General features: G+C 35.7%; 1 protein-coding gene across 1 annotated transcript in view; it reads left to right on the top strand.

Annotated features, from left to right (window-relative positions):
* FAM81A (family with sequence similarity 81 member A) overlaps positions 1-24,085 on the top strand; it is an 82,424-nt gene that overhangs the window by 30,255 nt on the left and 28,084 nt on the right. The window contains exon 4 of the mRNA XM_027852084.1: positions 14,722-14,840. Within this exon, the coding sequence (XP_027707885.1) occupies positions 14,722-14,840 (119 nt within the window). The remainder of the gene's footprint in view (positions 1-14,721; positions 14,841-24,085) is intronic.

Below are 24,085 nucleotides of genomic sequence, written 5' to 3'. Positions count from 1 at the left end.
TTGTTATGTGCAAGGCAGTGTTTTAGGTGCTGAGAAGATTTTGGTCTAGCCACATAGTTTCATTTGTATGTGGGTACTCCCCAGACTGATGCAGACTTATCTATCATTTATTCCCTAGAGAGTTTCCTTAAACACTTAGAACTTAAGTATCTTTTCTATGATCATAGAACTAATAGTGTATATGTCAGAAGCAGGATTTGAAGCTAGGTTTTTCCTGATTCCTGGATTGACCCTTTAAACGTTATGCCACTCTACCTCTCAGGCACTGAGAATATAAAGACAAAAATTTAAAAGTTTGCCTTTTTTCTTAATTAAAATTTTTTTTTTGCAATGAACAAAAATTAATTTTTCTCTCTCCCTCCCCCCACTGGAAAGAAAAGAAGAAAAACAAAACCCTTATCACAAATAAGCATAGTCAAGCAAAACAAATTCCCACATTGGCCTTGTCAAAAAAATATGCCTTGGAGTAGAGCCAAGATGGCAGAGAAAAGGTAGGGACTTGCTTGAACTTTTCCAAATTCCCCTCAAAACAACTTTAAGTAATGCCTCCAAATGAATTTTGGAGCTGTGGAACCCTCAAAAGGATGGGGTGAAATAAATTTCTGGCCCAAGATAACTTAGAAGAATTGCTGAAAAGGTCTGTCTTACTCGATTTAAAGGGGAGAACAGCCCAGAACAGACAATGTCTGGGCAAGTCAGTGGAAGGCTCCTAGCCCCAGCACAGGTCAGCAATCTAAGCCTTGTGGCCCTGGTGCAGTAGGCCAGTGGCACAGTGAACTAGCTGTGAGGCTTCTGGTCTCTGGCACAGCATATGAGCAGCCAAGTGCAGCAGCCCCAGTGGCCCTAGTGCAACAGGCCAGAGGCCAGGCCCCTGGTCCCAGGTACAAAAAACCTGGGACAATGCCCCCTGCACCCCAGGAGCAGAGCTCAACTTTAAAAGTACTGAAATAGGCTGGAAAATGAGCAAAAACTAACCAACCAAAAATAACCCTGACTATGGAAAGCTACTATGGTGACAGGGAAGATCAAAACAGCAACTCTGAAGAGGACAATGATATCAAAATGTCTACATGTGAAGCTTCAAAGAGAAATATGAATTGATCCCAGGCCCAAAAAGATCTCCTGGAAGAGCTAAGAAAGGATTTAAAAAATAAAATTAGAGAGGTAGAAGAAAAATTGGGAAAAGTAATGAGTATTATACAAGAGAAACATGAAAAAAAGATTCAAAAGCTTGGTGAAGGAAGCACAGAAACATGGAAAAAGATGTACAAAAATTCACTGAAGAAAAGAACTACTTAAAAAGTAGAATTGGCCAAATGGAAAAGGATGTACAAAAGCTAACTGAAGAAAATAATTCCTTAAAAATTAGAATTGGGCAAGTGGAGGCTAATGACTCCATGAAACATAAAGAATCAATCAAGCAAAATCAAAAGATTGAAAAAAAAATAGAAGAAAATGTGAATTCTCTCATTGGAAAAATAACTGACCTGGAAAATTGATTGAGGAGAAATAATTTAAGAATTATTGAACTACCTAAAAGCCATTATGAAGAAAAAAAAGAGCCTGGACATCAACTTTCAAGAAATTATCAAGAAAGATTGCCCAGATATCCTAGAACCAGAGGGTAAAATAGAAATTGAAAGAATCCACCAGTCACCTCCTGAAAGAGGTTAGAAAATGAGAAGTCCCAGGAATATTATAGCCAAATTCCAGAACTCCCAGGTCAAAGAGAAAATATTGCAAACAGCCAGAATGAAATAATTCAGATATTAAGGAGCCATAGTCAGGATTGCACAGGATTTAGTAGCTTTCAAGTTAAAGATTTGGAGGGCTTGAAATATGATGTTCTGGAAGGCAAAAGAGCTTGCATTACAGCCAAGAATCACCTACCCAGCAAAACAGCATAATCCTTCAAGGGGAAAATGGATATTGAATGAAATAGAGGACTTTCAAGCATTCCTTATGAAAAGACCAGAGCCAAACAGAAAATTTGATTTTCAAATACAAGACTCAAGAGAAGCATAAAAAGGCAAACAGGATAGAGAAAATATAAGGGAAGGTTAAACTGTTTACATCCCTACATGGAAAGATGATACTTATAACTCTTAAGAAATATGTCACTTATTAGGGAAGTTAGAAAGAGTATACGTAGATAGAGAGTGTGGATATAAGTTGACTTTGATGGGATGATATAAAAAACCTCAAAGGGTGAGAAAGAGGAATGCATTGGGAAAAGAGGTAACTAAGAGGTACAATGGGGTAAATTATTTTACATGAAGAGGCACAAAAACCCCATTACAATGGAGGGATTTGGTGAGCATTGCTTGAACCTTACTCTTATCAAATTTGACTGAAAGAGGGAATAACATACACATTCAGTTGGTTATAGAACTTTATCTTACCCTATAGGGAAGTAGGAGGGGAGGGGGACAAGAAGTGGGTGATAGAAGGGAGGGCAGATTGAGGGAGGTGGTAGTCAAAAGCAAAACACTTTTGAGGGGGGATAGTGTGAAAGGAGAGAGAAAGAAGAATACTTAGGGAAAAATGAGATGGAGGGAAATACAGTTAGTAATCATAACCATGATTGTGAATGGAATGAAGTCACTCATAAAATGGAAGCAGAGAGCAGAGTGGATTAAAATTCAGAATCCTACAATATGTTGCTTACAAGAAACTCATCTGAAGCAGACACACACACACACACACACAGAGTAAAGGTAAAAGGCTGGAACAGAATATTTTGCTTCAGCTGAAGTAAAAAAAGTAGGAGTAGCAATCATGATCTCAGACAAAGCAAAAGCAAAAAGGATCTAATTAAAAGAGATAAGGGAGGAAACTACATCTTGCTAAAAGGTACTACCTTAGACAATGAAATAGTATCAATACTAAACATATATGCACCAAATAGTATATGGCATCCAAATTTTTAAAGGACAAGTTAAATGAGTTACAGGAGGAAGTAGTAAAACTATACTAGTTGGGGACCTCAACTTCCCATTCTCAAAACTAGATAAATATAACCACAAAATAAATAAGAAAGAAGTTAAGGAGGTGAATAGGATTTTAGAAAAGTTTTATATGATAGACCTCTGGAGAAAATTGAATGGGAATAGAAAGGAATATACCTTTGTCTCAGCAGTATGTGACACCTACACAAAAATTGATCGTGTATTAGGGCATAAAACCTCATACTCAAATGCAGAATGGTAGAAATGTTAAATTCATCCTTTTCAGATCATGATGCAAAAATTTAATAAAAGGGCCATGAAAGATAGATTAAAAATTAATTGGAAACTAAATAATTTAATTATAAAGAAGGAGTGGGATCAAAGCACAAATTATAGAAATAATCAATAATTTCATTGAAGAGAATGACAACAATAAGAAAACATACCAAAATTTATGGTATGCAATTAAAGCAGTACTTAGGGGAAAATTTATATCTCTTAATACTTATATTAGTAAAATAGATAAAGAGCAGATCAGTGAATTAGGCATTTTACTAAAAATTGAGAAAAAGAACAAATTAAAATCCCCGATTAAACACTAAAATGGAAATCTTGAAAATCAAATGAGAGATTAATAACATTGAAAGTAAAAGAATCATTGAACTAATAAGCAAAACTAGAAGCTGATTTTATATTAAAAAAAGCCCAATAAAATAGATAAACTGTTGGTTAATTTAATTTAAAAAATTCAGAAGAAAACTAAATTACAAGTATCAAAAATGAAATGGGTGAATGTACCACCAATGAAGATGAAATTAAAGCAATTATCAGGTGCTATTTTACCTAATTATATGCCAGTAAATCTGACAATCTAGGCAAAATGGATGAGTATTTACAAAAATATAAATTGCCCAGATTAACAGAAGAGGAAATAAAATACTTAAGTAACCTGATCTTCAGTTTAAAAATAAATTGAATAGGTCATAAATGAGCTACCCAAGAAAAAATACTCAGGTCCGGATGGATTCACAAGGGAATTCTATCAAACATTTAAAAACAATTAATTCCAATACTATATAAACTATTTGGGAAAATAGGCAAAGAAGGAGTCCTACCAATTTCCTTTTATGACAGAAATATGGTGTTGATACCTAAACTAGGAAGCACAAAAACAGAGAAAGAAAACTATAGACCAATTTCCTTAATGAATATTGATGAAAAATTTTTAAATAAAATACTAGGAAGGAAATTACAGAATATATGACAAGGATCATATGTTATGATCAGGTTGGATTTATGTCAAGAATGCGGGACTGGTTCAGTATTAGGAAAACTCAGTATAATTGATGATATCAATAACAGTAACAACAAAAAGCAAAAGTCATATGGTTATCTCAATAGATGCAGAAAAAGCCTTTGGCTAAGTACAACACTCATTGCTATTAAAAATATTAGAAAGCATAGATAAATGGAGCTTTCTTTAAAATGATAAGTGGTATCTATCTAAATCTGTCAGCAAACATCTGTAATAGGGATAAGCTAGAAACCTTCCCACTAAGATCAAAGGTAAAGCAAAGATTCATTATCACCACTACTATTTCAATATTGTACAAGTAATGCTAGCTATAGCAATAAGAGAAGAAAAAGAAAGTAATTAGAATAGGCAATGAGGAAACAAAACTATCAGTCTTTGCAGGTGATATGGTGGTATACTCAGAGAATCCTAGAAAATCAACTAAAAAGTTAGCTGAAACAATTAACAACTTTAGCAAAGTTGCAGAATACAAATTAAACCCACATAAATAATTGGCATTTCTATATATTACCAACAAAGTCCAGTAGGAAGAGAGATAGAGAAATTCTCTTTGAAACAACTATGGGCAATATAAAATACTTAGGAGTGTACCTGCCAAGACAATAATTCCCAAAAAGAACATATCTAAACATGTGGAGAAATATTAATTGCTCATGGGTAGGCAGAGCCAATATAATAAAAATGACAATTCTGTCTTATTGAATCTGCCTATTCAGTGCCATGCCAATCAAACTACCATAAATTATTTTATAGAGCTAGAAAAAATAATAAAATTCATCTGGAAGTACAAAAGGTCAAGAATATCAAGGGAATCAATGAAAAAAACTGTTTAGGAAGGCATCTTAACAGTACCAGCTTTCAAACTGCAAACAAAGTGGTAATCATGAAAACAATGTGCTATTGGTTAAGAAATTTGGAATAGATTAGGAACACAATATATGATAGTTAATGACCATAGTAATCATAGTAATTTGATAAACCCAAAGTTCTAAGCTTTCGGGACAAGAACTCAGTATTTGACAAAAGTTGCTGGAAAGCAGTTTAGCAAAGGCTAGATAAAGACCATTATCTCACACCACATATGAAGATAAGGTCAAAATGGGTACAATATTTAGACATAAAGGGTGATATCATAAGAATAAGGGAAACATGGAAATTTTTTCCTATCAGATTTATGGGTAAGGGAAGAATTTATGACCAAACAAGAGATAGAAAGATCATGGAAAGTAAAATGGTTAATTTGGATTATATGAAATTAAAAAGTTTTTGCATAAACAAAACCAGTGCAGCCAAGATTAGAAGGAAAGCAGGAAACTGGGAATTTTTTTTTACAGCAAGATTCTCTGATAAAGGTCTTATTTCTCAACTATAAAGAGAACTGAGTCAAATTTATAAAAATATGAGTCATTCCCCAGTTGATAAATGGTCAAAAGATATTAACAGTTTTCAGAAGAAATCGAAGCTATCTATAGTTGTATGAAAAAAGTGCTCTAAGTCACTATTGATTAGAGAAATGCAAATTAAAACAACTCTGAGGTACATCCTCATACCATCAGATTGGCTAATATGGCAGAAAAGGAAAATGAAACATATTGGAGGGGATATGGAAAAACTGGAACACTAAAGCATTGTTGACAGAGTTGTGAACTGATCCAACCATTCTGGAGAGCAATTTGGAACTATTCCCAAAAGGAATAATAGGGAATAACCACAGAATAAAACTGTGAATACCTTATGACCCCAAAATACCACTACTGGGTCTGTATCCCAAAGAGGTCAAAGAAAAAGGAAAAAGATCTATATGTACATAAATGTTTATAGCAACTCTTTTTGTGGTGGCAAAGAATTGGAAATTGAAGGGATGTTCATCAATTGGGGAATGGCTGGACAAGTGTGGTTCATGATTGTGATGGACTACTATTGTGCTATAAGAAATGATGAACAAGATTGTTTCAGAAAAACCTGAAAAGACATATATGAACTGATAGAAAGTGAAGTGAGTAGAACCAGGAGCACATTGTACTCAATAACAGCAATATTTTATGATGATTGACTGTGAATGACCTGGCTGCTCTGATCCAAGACAATTTTGAAGGACTTATGATGTAAAATGCTATCTACCTCCAGTGGAAAAAACTGATGGAATCTGTGTGCAGATTGAAGCATAATTTTTTCACATTATTTTTCTTGCCTTTTTTTTTTTCCAAAATGACTGAAGTGGGGTAGCTAGGTGGCACAGCGTATAGAGTTCTGGGCCTAGAGTCAGACTCATCTTCCTGTGTTCAAATATGTCCTCAGACACTTACTACCTGTATGATCCTGGGAAAGTCAATTAACCCTGTTTGTCTCAGTTTCATCTGTAAAATGAGCTGGAGAAGGAAATGAGAAATCACACAGCATTTTTGTCAATTAAACCCCTAATAGGGTCGCAAAAAGTCGGACATGACTGCCCGATTCAACAAGAACAACAAATATGGCAATGTTTTTCATTATTTCATCTGTATAATTGATGACACATTTCTTGCCTTTTCAATGAGTGGGGAGGACCAGGAGGGAGGAGCGAATTCAGAAATCAAAATTTAAAAAATGAATGTGTAAAAAATAATAAATTGAAAAAAAGTTTAAAAATGTCATTAGGTTTTTTCACCAGTTTACTTCTATAACTTTACTTTTACGTTTACTGCTTTTTCTTTTGGAGATAGTAGACCTGTTTTTTCTTGTTTGACTTCTCATTTGATTGGTGATGATTAGGTTATACATTAAATATCTCCCAGATTACTTTTAATAATAATAATGATAATAAATGATAATAATGATGATAATTTATATCATACTTTAAATTTTACAAAGCTCTTTACCAGTGTTATCTTATTTGAGCCTACCAATGGCTTGACCTCATGAACTTTCTCTTTTCACGATTTCCAGATTAAAAAAATTATCCCATAAAAGACTCACTTAAAGTTGTTATTTTTAAAAATTGAGATGAAAATTTGTGACATAATGCATTTACTAGAAATTATTTTATTATTTGCATAGGTATGAAGTGAACCACATTCTGATGAAATTTCTTATCCGTATAGTGTTAGAGCTAATAGAGACAGTCTGAGCCTTAACTTACATTTTTGGCTTCTAATATTTTGTCAACTGCTGCTTTTCCATTGTCTAGCTCTATAAAGGCAGGGCTCCTTAAATGGGCCAGATTACTTCTGCATTTGCCTATGAATATCTCTTGTTTGCATTTTTATTTTCTTCATGGTTTGAAAAAGAAAAGGACACTAGAACATAAGAAAGAATTGTTGCTGCTGCCATGGCTACTCCTATTAAGCCAGCCACCCCCATTCACTTGGCTATCCCTTTTGAAACCTTGTACCACCATTGCTCTTTTATGAAAGGAATGAAATTAGAGACCAATTTTACTGGTTGGTGGTGACATATAACAATATCAGCAGTAACAATGGTTAATTACTCACATCCAACAGAATATTTCTACTAGAGACATTGAGGACAATACAGTACAGTATAGTACAATACAGTACAACACAACACCATACACATTTGTGAAAGCACTTGCTTCCTATAGCAAGGTAGTTGGGGAAAGGCATCTAGAGGGAGGTGCCATTTAGATAGGCCATTGTCCTTTCAGAATTTAGAATCCAGTAAGGAGATAACACAGCAACATAGATATCTATAATAATATGTGATAAATGCATTAGAAAGCTATATAGTTCTATGTGAGGTCAGAGGGAGAAGGACAATATCTACTCAGGGAAAAGTAGGGAAGACTTCCTGATAGAGATGGCACTTCATTTGGGTCTTTAAAGGATTGATAGGAATTTATTGGTAAAAAAAAAAGGGGGCAGGAGGGCAATTGAGTCATAAGAAACAGCCTGAGCAACATGGAGGTATGAGAATATAACACATACTAAGGGGCCAGGGAACAGTCCAGTTTTGTTGGAGAGTAAAAGAGAGAAATAAGATATGTCTAGAAAGGTAGGATGATGCTTAATTGCCTAGTATCCAGAATACCAATTAAAAGAGCTTGAACTTGGTATATAATAGGGAGCCATTAGAGATTTTGAGTAGAAATGTAATTATGTAGTCATGTAAAAGGATGATTTTTTTCTGATAGCAGTATGAAGGATGGATTAGAGGCAGAGAGTGGAGGTGTGAATGCTTAAAGAAGGCAGTTGTTTGGATGGTTGTTAATAAGGGCCTATACATTAGGATGATGGCAGTGGAAATAGAGAAGAGGTGACAGATATAAATGATGTTTTTCAGGTAGGATAATGACACCTGGTAACTGATTCAAAACAAGACATGAGAGAGAAGGAAAAGTCAAAGATAATAATAAGCTTAGCAATATGGGAGACTTTGTGAATGGTGATGTCACAAAGAAATATTAAAATTAGAAGTTTATGGAGAAGGTTAATGAACTTGGTTTTAGGTATGTTGAATTTGAGGAGATATAGCATAACTAGTTGGAGATGTCTCTTAGGGAGTACTATCAGTTTAGAGCTAAAAAATAAGGCGTAGTTCTGGAGATGCAAATTTTGTAGTTATCTTTAAGCTACAAAGTTGAATGAGACTGCCAAGACAGAGTAGAAGAGGCCAAGACACCAAGACAGGAGAAGAGGGCCACAGACAGATCCTTGAGGAAAACCCCCATTAAGAAGCCCTGGAGAAGATGAGGAGCCTGCAAAGGAGGAGAGGAACATTTAGAGAAGTAGAAGAAGAAACTGGAGAACCAAATGAAGGGAGTATATCCTCTGGGAGGGAGTGGTCAACACCAAAAGCAGAAAGCTCAAGGAAGACGAGGACTAAGATAAGATTCTTGGATTTGGTGATTGGATTAGATTTGGTTATTAGTAACTTTCTAAGTGTAGTGGTTGGGTATAAATCTGATTGCATAGGGTGAAGGAGAACAATGAGAAGGCACCCTTTTTTTTTTTTTTTAGAAATTTAGTAGTGCAGGTAAAGGGAGAGAAGGGTTAAGGGGAAACTTTTTTAGGATTAAGGAGAATTAAGCATATCTTTAGGAGATTGGAATGGAGCTAGTGTTGAAGAAGAGGTTGAAGACTCAATGAGAAGGAATGACTGCTAGAATAAGGTAAAGAGATCATTGGTGCAAATAGAGGGATTAGGCTTAGTGAATGAAGGTGCAGTGTCTTGTATGACCATTGAAATGAAGGAGTTAAAGATGTTACTGCCGAGAAAGTTTGAGGAATAAAGGAGGGGAGCTGAGTGAATTTATATGTCAAATGGGCTCAGTCACCTCAGAGAAAGAGATAGCTGGGTAATCTGATGCACATATAGGGAAAAGCACTGTGTTTGGTGGTGAAAGAAGAAATAAAAAGTTGTGGAATTAGATAAAGGTAGAGTTGAAGGATTTTTGAATAACAGCATGGGTCCAGCTGAACCTAAGTATTTGAATTATGTGGGGATGAAATCAACTTGATTTTGTGACTTTTCTCTAGTGATACTCATTCCCCCTGGAAAAACAACAAAGAAATTGGAAGGTGGGGTTAGCAGAAAATTAGAATCCACAAGTTGGGGATGGAAGGTCAGACTGAAGGAGTTTAGGGTAATGGCTAGTGAGCCATTGAAGTGCCCAATCATGGGGTCAAGATGGTATCAGAGGCAAGTGACGCCAGAGTAAGACACGTACACTCAAAGAATATGGAAGTGTGAAGGAACCAAACTTGACAATAAGGGTCAGGTGTAAATTTAGTGTGAGTGAGAGAGATGGAAGGATAAAGGATAGGACATTATGATCAGAAAGTGGAATTTTAAAATTTGTTATCTTGGAATTAGTGAAGCTGAAGTTGCAAATTCAGTTCATTTCAGCAGTTTTATTAAGCAGCTATGTGTAAAGCGCTGTGCTAGATGCCAAGAATACAAAGATTTAAAAAAAAAACAACAAAAACCAAAAATGGACCTTTCTCAGGAGCGGTGAGATTGAAAATGAAATGGGGTGGGAAAAGGTAATTGTTAAGGAGGTTGATGAATTATGTGCGTGGTTTCAGAGGCATTTTTTTCTGCATTTTCTCATTTATTCAAATCCACTGCAGGAAATAAACACCAAAAGATTTAAAAACAAAAACAAACAAAAAAAACCTTCACACTGCAGTATGCAGTTCCATGACGCCACATGAAAAAAATTAAATTTCTAATAAAAAATGACAAGTTATATTGAGCACATCATAACAAAACTGGTTGTGTAAACCTTCTAATTTATATAATGAATGGTAATACAATATCCCATTGTTTTCTAGTATTGGAATACTCCTTATACATTTTTTTGTTTTTGTTTTCAATGGAATTAAAACTTGATGACCGTAGTTGTGTGGGTTCTTTATGTTGAAAAAGTCATTCATTTGATTCTTTTAGACTCTTGGATTCAAAACATGTTCTTTCACAAAGCTAAAAGAGCACGGCAAAAAAAAAGTTATGCCCTGAAATGGAATACTGTTGTTTTTGATGAAATCTGATTTAAGACTTTTTGCCATATGCACAGGATCCCCCATGCATGTTTCATGCAGCCAGTAATCACAAGTTTAAATAAAAAGTTTATTTTATACATTCTTCCCAGATTTTCAAATGTATACATACATGCAAAAAAATTTAAACCTATCTGATCATATTTACACTTATACATTAGCTATACAGAACTTAAAGAGATTAAAAGGCTTTCCCTCTGAATTAGAACAATACAAAATATGTATTTTTCAATAAGGAAATCACTATTTACATCACCTTTTAAAAACCAATTTTAACATGTGTAACAAGTCAATATATGTACACACTCTCTCCATGTGTGTATATATACATGTATATATTCACATGATATATATGTATATATGTATATATGTATATATATATACACATATATGAAAAACAGTTTAATCTTCTGTAAGATGCAGCAGAAAATAAACTAGTAAAGCTGCCTTACTGATGTCGATGAGAGCTGTAGTACCCTTCCACAAATGAGTCTTAATTAGGGGAAATTATATATCTAAAATAGATTTCTAAAAAATGTCTATGCATATAACCTTGCATAAATAATGTAAATGTACCTATGAATTTTCTTTCTTTAAAATATCAAGTGGGAACTTCCTGTAGTGAATTACTGTTATATTTCTTGAAGTCATATTATACACTGCATATTTATATACCCTTTATTTGTTACCAAAAATAATAAGCAATTCTGGTTTCCTATTGTTTTTCAAGGACTAAACCTCCCTTCCCATAAGAACCATTATTTTGCTTAAGGGAAGAGGAATTTTTGTTGAACTCATAGGCATTTTCAACATAGAAAGTGAAGGCCTTGATAAGTGATGTTGAGGAATAGAGTAGAAAGGAAGACTGAGAGTACTGACAACACAGGAAAAAAGAAAACGATCAGGAGTTTGATAGATGATGGGGAGTGCGTGGCAGTAGATTTCATAGAACTTGAAAGAGGGAAAGTGGTAGAGGTAAGCCATGTTCCATTCCTTTACTTGGTCCTATGAATTGGTAGGAAAGAGTAGAGAGGGTTGGAAGGGATATGATATCTTCTCTCTTCTCAATTTTTTTTTATAGCACTTTGCCTGGCCTTCTTTTTTGTCTTAGGCACTTTCTGTCTTATATCATACTTTTTTGTGTAAATATTTTTCTTATTATACTGTAAAATTCTAGAGGGCAAGTGTTTTGTCATCTTTGTGTCCCCCATGCCTAGCCAATGTATTGCATATAGTTAGTGCTTAATAAATGTTTTTTTAATTACCTTCCAAAGTAAACTATTTTTTGAATGATCTACTGCCTTCATATTATGTATATCACTTTCATTAATAGTGTATACTGTGATGATGACTATATTATCAAATATTTATTCTCCAGTTGGCTTCAACCAATTAACTTCTTGAAATTTGTAATGATAATAATATCGTCAACTATAAATTATACAGAGATGGATTATCCATATTGTCTTTGTTTCAGGTTATTTCTTTTTTTCTTTTTTTAAAGGCAGTTGGGGTTAAGTGACTTGCCCAGAGTCACACAGCTAGTAAGTGTCTGAGGCCTGATTTGAACTCAGGTACTCCTGACTTCAGGGCCGGTGCTCTTTCCACTGCACCACCTAGCTACCCCTGTTTCAGGTTATTTCTAGATTTTAGAACATCAGGCCCTGGGTAGTGAGCTTTAGCTCTTTTCTTAGAATGAGTTTCCCTTTAGTGTCACTTAGGTGACCTGGAGCAAGGGCCTATTGGTGGACACAAAATATATAGAAGGTAAGGTCCCTGCATTCTATGAGGTGTGTGGAATTGTGCAGCTATGGTGTACATATATATGCCACAGCCTCATATTTTTTGTTGTTTTCATCTGGATTTTATATTGGCAGGAATTCAGTGTAGTATATAGGTCATACTTGCCCAAATTCTAGTTTGTTCAAGTTGATCCAATGGTTGGCCTATATTTTCTTATATATTTGTGTGTGTATGCATATATATATATTGCTCATTTTAAAATATTTGTAATTCAAACAGTCCTTATTTCTGCCAACTTCAAAACCAAACCAAAACACATTTGTACGTTAAGACCTATTTTTTTGAACAAATCTCTTTGTAATTGGATCTGTTTAGAAGAGCCCTGTTTAGTGACAAGACTAGCATGTTGTACCATCAAAGTAAGAGAGGAAAGTGGGAAAAGGGATTAATTTTTAAATTAGTAGAGCAAAGTAAGTATCCCCTCCCTAAAGGATTTTTTTTTTTGCCAATGCACAGTTTTTCCTATCAATTTCTTATGAAAGAAAAGACATAATGCCATTTTTAAACATTTGAAAATCTTTAGATTAAAAAAGGCACAGTGATAATTACATCGATATGACATTTGCACATTAAGAACACTGATTGTGAGATCCTTTGATCATAAAGCTTATTTGCACATTTGCAAGTAAAATTTTGGAATCCCTATTGGTGTAGAATCATGAGTGCATAAATTTCTGGTTTTCTCTAAATTGACAGTTTTTATGCAAATGGGTGGTAATACACACCTATGTAGATTTCTAGAACTGGAAGGAAATTATTACACTTCTGGCTCAGAACCTAGCACCTACCTTGGAGTCAAAAAGATCTGGTTCAAATTAAGTCTCTGAAAATATATTGGCTATGTGATCTTTGGCCTATCAGTTAACCCTTCAGTGCTCAGTGCATCTCTCTAAGTTGCAGAAGAGTTACTGACCTGCATTGATAGAGGGGGTTTCCTCCCTTGAATGAAATCACAGGTTTAGACCAAAAAATAAATAATAATATTGGCATCTTATATTTATATGACACTTGAGGGTTTGCAAAGCACTTTAAATGTTTACAGATAAGTCAAGTGAGGCTTAGTGAGGCAAAAGGATTTGTTTATGTTCATGCTAGAAAATGTCAGAGGCAGTATGTGTTTGAAACCTGGTCTTCTTGACCCAAAGTCTGGTTCTGTGTTCCCTATGCTGTACTAGGGATTGTCTTCTGTCCCTTTCTAGAACAGAGAGCTTGTCTATTTTCTTTATGAAGATCTTGTGAGATGGAGACTTAATAACTGTCAAGCAATTCTTCTTTATGTTTGACTGAAATATCTTTGTTTTAGTTTAAACATAATTGTATGTAAAGAAATTTTTCACTGTTACATGGTAGTTATTGGGCACATGCAAATTCGAATAACTGAAGGTAGGACAGAATTTCCTAGGATCACCAGTCAGATAGGACAGTATCTCCAAATGTCTCTGTGTTCTATTTATCTTAACTTTAAATCCTTTTTCTGTGGGACACCATTTAGTACACTTCTTCCAAGGTTGATATCAACCTGTTGATAACATTTTTGGCGCTCTTTTAGGTGATTTCCCCAATATAGCACTTCATCTAACACCTTTCCCAATATACACTGTTTATGTTCTTGCTTTTTTTTTCTTCTTTAGGAATTCTCCTTGATACATGCTATAAAATTCAGTGTTAAGCTTAACTAGTGTCTACCCATGAAGTTAGCTAACTCTTGAGTCTCTAAAGAATATTGTGAAAAATGACTTTCATTATGAGAAAATGCGAGAAATAATTTAACTCCTCACTCAGGTGTTACGCCTATTAAGTTGTAGAAGATTGCTTCATGTGAAACCATGAATGTTATCAGACAGGACCACTGGATTGGAAGTCAGGAAAATTGGGTTCTGGTTTGGTCTCTTTCACCAACTCTCTGGATGACCAGGAACAAAGCTACTTCACCTCTTGGTTTCATTGTCTTCATCTGTGAAATGGGGGAGAAGAGCAGTCTCTGAGATGTCTTGAACCTCAAAAATTCCATTATCCCATATATTATTTTATATCAGGTTATTATTTCAGATGTACCCTCTTGTAATTGATGAGAAAATATTTCTTTTCACACAGGAAGCTTAAAACTTTTTTCCTGTAAGTCCAAGTGACTTTGTTGCTATTTTCTTGTTGAATGAAGGTCCTACAAGAACAGATACGTGCCAGGGATAACATCAGCTATGGAACAAATTCTGCCTTAAAGAGTCTGGAGATGCGCCAACTCTCTGGTTTGGGAGATCTTCGGGGAAGAGTAGCAAGGTAAGGCTTCAGGAGTTGGTATATTTATTTTAGTAAAGTTATTTTAAAACATATTTTGTATTATCTACATTTTCAAGAAACACAAACTGCAGTGTTACGTTGCTTCTAGAGGATTACTGTGGGTTGATTATACAGGATAGGAGAAAGAAATAGAGTTCTTTGGTAGGAATTGTGGTTGTGTTACTGAGAGTTTCCTCAGACCTCATTGTTTGGGGTTTATGAACAGATGTGCAGGCTACCATTTTTTGGTTAACAGATTAATGCAGAACTCTTAAGAGTTTATTCAAAGTGCCTCCAACTTCTGGAGGAAGTCTTAGTCAGTTAGTTAACATTTATTTAGTGCCTATTATGTGCCAAGAACTGTGCTAAGCCTGGGGATACAAAAAGAGACAAAAGACTCCCTATCATCAAGGAGCTTGCTCATGGTCTAATGGGCGAGAGAACAAGCAAACAAATAACGTACAAACAAGCTATCCACAGGATAAATAAGAAATAATTTAAAAAAGGAAAGCATTAGAATTAAGAGGGGTTAGGGAAGACTTCCTATAGAAGATGGGTTTTATTGGGACTTAAAGGAAGCCAGGGAAGCTAGCGGGAGGAGGTGAGGAGGGGGAGCCTTCTAGCCATGGCAATCAGACAGAGAAACTACTCAGAGCTGAAAGATGGAGTGTCTTGTTTATGGAACAGCCAGGAGGCAGTGTCACTGGATTCAAGAGTAAGTGCTGGGGAGTAAGGTAAGGTAAGATTTGATTTTGGAAGCAATAGAGAGCCGCTGGAGTTTAATCAATAGGTGGGTGATATGGTTGGACCTGCATTTTAGGAAAATCAAGTTAGTGGCTGAATGAAGGTTGGAATGGTTGTTGCAATAGTCCAAGTGTGAGGTGATAAGGGCCTGCACTGGAGTGGTGACAGTGTCAGAGGAGAGAAGGGAACAAATTGCAAAGGTGAGATTGACAGGCCTTGGCAACAGATTGGATGTGGGGGGTAAGGTGAGAGATAGTGAGGAGCCCAGAATGTCTCCTACATTGGGAGCCTAAGGGACTGGGAGGATGGCATTGCCCTCTACAGTAATAGGGAAGGTAGGAGCAGGGAAGAATTTGGGGGAAAGAAAATGAGTTCAGTTTTGAACATGTTGAGTTAGGATGTCTATTGGACATCAGTCTGAGATGTCTGAAAGGCAATTAGAGATGCAAGATTAGAGATCAGCAGGGTGGTTAGGGCGGGTAGATTTGAGAATCATCAGCATAGAGATGAAAGTTAAATTCATGGGAGCTCATGTGAGATCACCAAGTGAAGTAGTACAGAGGGAGAAGAGGAGAGAGCCTAGGGTGTGATCTGAATGAGGATCCAGCAAAGGAGACTAAGGAGTGGCGTGATAGGTAGGAGGAGAACGAGGAGAGAATGGTGTCTCCAAAACCTAGAGAGAAGAGAGTATCGAGGAATGGAGGAGGATCAACAGTAACAAAGCTGCAGAAAGATCCAGAAGAATGAGGATTGAGAAAAGGGCATTGGATTTGGCAACTAAGAGGTATCTTTGGAGAGAGCAGTTTTGATGGAATGATGAATGGGGTTAGAAGCTGGATTGTAAGGGCTTGAGAGTGAGAGGAGAGAAAGCGGAGGCACCTATTGTAGATAGCCTTCTTAGGGAGTTTAGCCACAAAGGGCAGCAGAGATATAGGTCTATTCAAATGTGTAGTTACTTGTATGGCATTAAATTGGCCCTGTCCTCTTAACATAAATTCCAGTTAATAAATGAACAGACTATAGTAGTTTTGAATCATTTCTAAAATTTTGTTTTTTTTTCTGGAATTATTTCTTTGGTCCATCTCTACTCTAACGTGCAATAGACTTATCTGCCATCAAGAACTGTATGCTACAAATACATAATATTTCTGCTTTGATTAGGTTCTGTGTTTTTCTTTCCTTTCTTAAAAATTTTAAACTGATTGATGGAGTCCTCTGTAAGTACTCTAGAAAACAAAGGCTCCTTTTAATGCTAATGGAAATATAATTATAAAGGCTCTAGTGAAATAAATTTTTGGGGGGCAGTTTTGACTTTAGCATTAACAATGAAATAATGTGGAAAAGGATATACTCTCAAAGTATAGACTGCTCTACTATTTAAGTGAGGAAAATTAATACTTCACAATAGAGCTTACATGCCCCTTTCCAAATAATAGAATTGATAGGAAACCTGGCACTTACATTTTGCAGGGATTCATATGTGCTAAAAGTACAAGTAATTCTTTTAAAAAATATCATTTATTGAAATCTAAGAACAATATGCTACCACTTTAAAAGTTTTTTTTAAAAATTCATTTATTCAGACATTACTTTTTTGACTTTTGATTGCTTTCAGTTTTTGACTTAATGCAATCGCTTGGAGCAGATATCAACTAATTTCAGATAAGATTAATATTCATTTCTTTTAGAGAAAATTATACCAAAGAGCAAACAAGAAGTAAAAGCTGGGATGATGGAATCATAGATTTAGAGCTAGGCACTGAGATCATCAAATCTAACCCTGTCATTTTACACATGAGGAAACTGAAGGCTAAAGAGGAAGAGTGATTATACTATATAGGTAATAAATACTTGAGATGGGATTAGAGCCCAGGTCCTTGAACTCCAAATCCAGGGCTCTTTCATCTGTACCATTCTGCTTTTCATTCTTTATAAATATTTATTACCCAAGTATTGCTCTTTGCCTGAGTTTGTTTTCTCCCATTAGATTGTGAGCTCCTTAAGAGGAGCGATTGTTTTTTTTTTCTTTTTCTTTGTGGTTTTTTTTTTGTTTGTTTTGTTTTTTTGTTTTTGCTTTTGTTAGGCGATGGGGTTAAGTGACCTGCCCAGGGTCACACAGCTAGTGTTATGTGTCTGAGGCCGGATTTGAACTCAGGTCCTCCTGAATCCAGGGCCAGTGCTCTATCCATTGCACCACCTAGCTGCCCCTTTTCTTTTTCTTTGTATCTGAACATTAGCACAGTGCCTGGCATATAGTAGGTGCTTGGATGACTAGCATTTGAAAATGCTATTTCCTCCATTTCCTTCAGTTACAAGGTTTTAATCTTTAAGTTGATTCATATCCTTTTGGAAGGATGTGCAGTATAAATCTTACGTTGAGTCTTTGTAATGCCGGGTCATTGATCAACTCATATTCCTAAAATTCTGCATGACTCTTTAGGACTTACAGTTGCAGTCCCTGGGTAGACTTTCTCATCAGATAGGCTATTTATGACCTTCATTGTCCACTGAAGTAATTTTTTCAAAGTGGTTGGTGCTTTTCCTTTCAGAAGTCAGCCTTTTCTTTACGTGAGGCCTTTCAGAAAAGGAAAATCACAACTAGTAATGAGATCATTCCTATACACATGGAAACCAGTTTCATTGCTTGTATTTATATTTTATATAATCCTTATTTCCTGCTGCGACTTTCCAGTAAGTGATCTAGGAAGTAGATTTTCTTCAACCTGACTGTATGCCTTTGTATATCCCTGTTATTTTCAAGTCAGATTTTGTTTAAATAACAATTTTCACAGAATACCTAAACCTACATATTAGCTAATAAATAATAGTATCTCTAGCAGCCTTCCAGTTCACTCCTCAACCTGATTCTTACTTTAAAGAGACTATGACATTTGTCATAATTTAATTGGTTTGGGTTGTCAAGTCCACCCTTAGCTGACTTGGGCTACATAGGTCAAATGTTTAGCCTTACTTGAAGGACAAACAAGTAAGACAATAGATTAGTACATGATCCAGTAACATTTTTCACATGAAATTTTACTATTAAGAATGGCAATGAATGAATATAAGAAAATAAAGCATAATTAAGGCAAAGTTTAAAGAATTTTAAATACCTAGGGACAGTGTATCCCTGACTAAATCTCTGTTATTAACCAGTGCTTAATCTAATTTTGGTTTCTCTTATTCTGTTGTAAAGGACAACTTTAATTTTATTTTTCTTATATTTATGAACATTGAGGTTTCTTATGACCATGTTTCCTTATGCATTGCTGCTGTGCCTTTTATCTGTTTTCTCACATGAACTTAGAATTGTTGATGTCACATTGTTAGTTTAGGTTAGCTCTCTCCTGAGAGTGAAGTCCCTCAATAATTTCAAGGAAAGACTTAACTATTCTTACTATTATTTTTTCTGATCTGAGAGAGGGAAGGTAGAGGAAAAGCTAGAGAAAAGCACATGTCTTTGATCCTGGTCTATATAAATTTCCAAGATAACTTTTTTCCTAATTAGGAGAGAAATTTTAGCAACTTATTTATTGTTATTCCTCTCAGCTTCTTCTCTCCTTACTGAATGTCTGGTTTGCACATAATGATTTCTTCTTCATTAGTGCTCTGGGAATCATTTAACTAATTTTAATCAATTAGCTTTTATAAAAGTATTTTACTAAGAATATATAGTAAGAACAGAAGTACAAAATATCTTCCTGAGTCAGTGGCACACTTTACCCCATGCCACTTTGGTCCTTCAGGAGAATAGACTCAAACTTAAAGAATTTGTTACAATGCATTAACTCCTCCATATTGACAAGGTGGCACAGTTAGTGGATGAAGTTGCATCAGAAAATGATATCTTGGCTGGCAGGTCTACTGGGCTGAGTCTCATAAATTACTACTTGGGGTTGTACTGGTGGCAAACTATAGCATGGCCCACTGACCTGGGACTTTTTGAGATATTGTGAGATTATAGCCTGTTCCACTCCATCTCCAATATTCCTTCACCTAAGAACAAGAAAGAACAAATGCAAAGAACCAACAGATAGGGGCCCTGTGTTCATGGCCACATATTTATCTGTCTGGGGTATTAGCAGCAGTCAGCGGAAGGCCACTGCTACTACATCTTCTTACTTAGAAGCTTACAACAGCCCTTGCCTTGTTTACCACCAGGAAAGAGAGCAGAGTCTACTTGTTGGGGCCTATTTATGTGTGCTCAATTGTAGCTCAGAAGCCTCAAAAAGCTTTTCCTCACTGTGCAGTAAGCGGACCTGAAACAGTTATAAATGAACTGAATTCTCCAAAGTCCACGTAGGCAATCTCATCAGGCTAAGGGAGGATTCCAGAGTCATTGTTCTTTCCCTTGTACTATTTTGCTTCCATTCAATCTACAAGCATTTACTAGCCCTTCAAAAACTTGAAGACAGTTATTATATTCCGTTTTGTCTTTTCTTCTCTAGGCTAAACATTTCCTGTCTCCTCAGTAATTCCTCGTACGATGCAGTTTCCAGATCCCTCACCGTCTTGGTTATCCTCCATTAGGTGCTCTCTGCTTTGCGGCTGTCCTTTTTCAAGTATGGTGTCAAGAATTGAATGTTATACTCCTGGTGTGCTTTGACCGGCTCAGAGTACAGGGGGATAGTCATTCCCTTTGATCTGTACACTCTAATTTTATTAATGTAGTCTAACCATGCATTAGGTTTTCTTTTTTTGTTTATTATCCGCTTCATATTGTCGACTTCTTTTGAGCATGACTAAAAGACATGGGTCTTTTTCACACTAATTGCTGTCAATTAGCTTCTGCATCCTTTACTTACTATCTTTTTTTTCTATAGATCTTAGATATTTATGTTATTCCTTCCAATTTAAAGATCATTTCCCTTGCTGATGAAGATGGAGGCAGAATAACAACGGAATAATTTACTTTCTCTCTGTCATTAGTTAGTGTTTTACCCACTATGGGCATATACTTTCCTTGTATATCCTATTGCTTGGATTACAACTTCAAAAAAGACCTTTGGTTGTTTTTTTCTTTTTTGTTGTTAGCATTTTTCACATTTATCAGTTCATTGCTCTTTCTGTGGAATCCTGGAACATTGGGGAAGGATAACTTGATACACAGAAATTGCCAGCTACATTGGGCCAGAACTCTGATACTGCAGGTTCTCTCATTGGATTACTTTTGGTTAAGGAAAATGGATCCCAAATAGATGAGTCTGTCCCTTCCAATTGGTGCTAGCAGATGACTGGACTATATTATTAACTTTAACTAGTGCTACTCTTAGATCTGCTAACCTTTGTCATAGTTGAGAGACAAATCAGTCAATCAATAGAAATTCATTAAGCATCTACTGTGTGCCAGGCAATGTCTTATCCTGTCCTTCTTGAAACTAAACATGATTTTTCAGTCAGGGGATATATGGCCTCATTTAAAAATGGGATGATAGAGAATCTGGTACCTATACCTCTCTATAGCCATTTTTCAATACATAGTTTAGGGAGAAAAGTATTTTAACCTCCATCTAATGCTGTTAGATCTTTAAGACACCTCATAAACATGACTCAATATCAGAAGTCATATGAGTTTCCTTAATACCTTTCTCAGGACCTAGGGTTTAAAGAAATGCAAATGGGAGGATATTAAAGTGGGTATTTTGACTCTTCAGGCAGTACTGTGATGCTATGGATCATAATGTATCAATGGCTATGTGTTCCTCATTGGCATATTTGATTTTGATTGACTTTGAATGAATAACTCTTCAAACTAAGGTCCTAAAGACTTCTTGTTTGAGGTCATACTCCTTTTCAGGACAGCAGAGTGTAGTTGAAAGAATTCTGTATTTGGAATTAGAGGAGCTAGGCTTCATTCTTGGCTGTGCTCAATTTACTTCTCATCTCCTGACCTCCGCTTCCTCATGTAGTTGGCTTAGATGGGTTGTTGGTTTTTGACCAGTTGGTTTTCCCCCACTCCCTTTCAACTAGTCACAGAAAGCAAATGACAGACACCAGAAGTATTGAAGTAGTAATATATTAACAAGGCATTAACTAAATGTAAAAATACAGCTACCCTGTGATCTCTTTATAAAGTGTGAACAAGTTCCCTGATTGAATTGCAAGGGGAGTTTAGGATTGGTTGGCTGAAAATTTGCCATATTCCTGGAGGCCTTTAAATCACTAAATCTACTAGCCCTGGATTTTCATTCTCAAACTAAATCAACTGACTCAAAGTCAGTCCTAAGATTCCCTGTCAATTCAATTTAAGACCTTGTTTGCTACGTAAATATGAAATTATATGAAAGAAAGATATTTAATTAGATGATGCCTGAGGTAACTTTCAGCTCTGAATCTTTTTCTCTGTGGTGTGGATTTCACAATTATACTTAGAAATGGATAAATAGGAAGCCAGACAGATATATTCTTTTTAAAAAAGTTTTTTTGCTGCTTTTAATTTTTTTTAAACCAGTCACTTCCCAGTTTTTCTACCCTTCTGATAGATCCCTCCTTTGTAGCAACAACATTAGCACCACTACGACCATGACCACGACCATCACAACCACCATGACCAAAAGTTAATGATGGCATCTGACAGTCTATGCAGCATCCCATATTTGAGAGTACTTGATTTCTCTAATAGAAGGAGGAAAGTGTTTCACTTTGTACACTCTGGAACTAAGATGGGTTAATTTGCTTAACCTAAGCACTAAGATGTCCAGGGTCTACAGCTGGTACTGTGGAAGAGGAAAAGCTTCAGAAAAAAATCATTCTCTTCTCTTCCTTGTCCCATGACCCTAATCAGCAAACTTGATACTAGGGCATCAGTAATAACCAGGGAAAATCATTAACCAGAGAAAACCTTAAGTACCTAGTAGTGGTTTTGGGGAATGCTCTTGCTTGTTTTCTTAGAATAATTTCAAAAATGACCTTATTTACCTAGGGCCTTTTTGCCATCCCTTTGGATCACCTTTTTTTTTTTTTCCCATTTCTACACTTCATTCTTTAGCTTTATTCAATGGCCATCTGGTTAGTCTTCCTCAGATTGCTTCACTCCACCTGTATGTAGCATGGTGAATTTCTGGTGACTGAATATTTGTCTCTAAGAAGATAGTTAGTGAAGGAAAAAATCTATAAGCAGAAATTACAAGTCCTGTAGCAGACTCGGACCCTGCTTAGCTGGAAATGACCTAAACTGGAAAATGTCCATTCTGTCCTCTTCAAAAAAAAAATGAACTTAGTGGGACCATACAAGAGGATTTTGCAATCCTCTAACACTATTTTTCTAGGTCTGAATACTGGCAGCTGCTTTGTAAGGCCAGACCTATCTTTTGGTCCCTGACAGATGCATTTTGTGGCCAATGTATCAACAAGATGGCCTTTCTGGATGTCTTATTTCTGACCCACTGGCACATATAAGCTCTCTGATTTTGTTCCCATTGGTTGTAGTACACCCTTTTCACATGGTCTGAGAGAAGCCATATTTTCCCATATAAAAAGAAAGTGAACAAAGAATCATGGAAGTTCTATCTATTTAACCACATTTTTAGCTGGACTGGACATTCTAATTCTGTGGTATTAATTCTCTAACTGCCCTCTTCTTTTTAGAAAATTTTTATTTGTTTTGTTACATTTTAAGTTCTGATTTGTTTCCCTTACTGCTTACCCACCCTGCGCTAGAGAAGGCCACCATTTGACACAGATACACCCACACCCATGCACACCCACACACCCACACACCCACACACACCCACACACCCACACACACTTCTGTTTATCAGTTTTTTCTCTGGAAGTAGATAGCATTTGCCTTCATAGGTCCTTTGCTGATTTGAGTATTTATAATACTCAGAATAACTTAGTCATTTACAGTTATTCTTGAACAATATTGCTGTTACTATATATGATGTTCTCTTGGTTTGGCTCATTTCACTCTTCATTATTTCATGCAAATCTTTCCATGTTTTTCAAAAACTAACCTGCTCATTATTTCTTACAGCATAGTAGTATTCCATCACAATCATTCGCTACATCTTGTTTAGCCATTCCCCAATTGACTGGCATCCCCTCAATGTCCAGTTCTTTGTCACCACAAAGAGAGCTTCTGTAAATATTTTAGAACATATAAGTTCTTTTCCTTTTTTCCTATTACTAATAATGATATTGTTGGGTCAAATGGTATACACAGTTTTATAACTCTTTGGTCATAATTCCAGATTGTTCTTCAGAATGGTTGAATCAGTTCACAGTTCCACTAACAATGTATTTGTGTCCCAATTTTTCCACATCCCCTCCAACATTTGTCATTTTCCTCTTCTATCATTTTAGCCAATCTGATAGGTGTGAGATGATATCTCAAAGTTGTTTTAATTTGCATTTTTCTAATCAATAGTTATTTAGAGTATTTTTATAAGACTATATATAATTTTGATTTCTTCTTCCAAAAACTGCCTGTTCATATCCTTTAACCATTTATCAATTGGGGAATAACTTATTCTCATAAATTTGACAAAATTCTCTAT

The sequence above is a fragment of the Vombatus ursinus genome, unplaced genomic scaffold (assembly GCF_900497805.2).
Source record: "Vombatus ursinus unplaced genomic scaffold, bare-nosed wombat genome assembly UNPS02009205.1, whole genome shotgun sequence".
Lineage (NCBI taxonomy): Eukaryota > Metazoa > Chordata > Mammalia > Diprotodontia > Vombatidae > Vombatus > Vombatus ursinus.
This window is presented reverse-complemented; position numbering and strand designations above follow the sequence as displayed.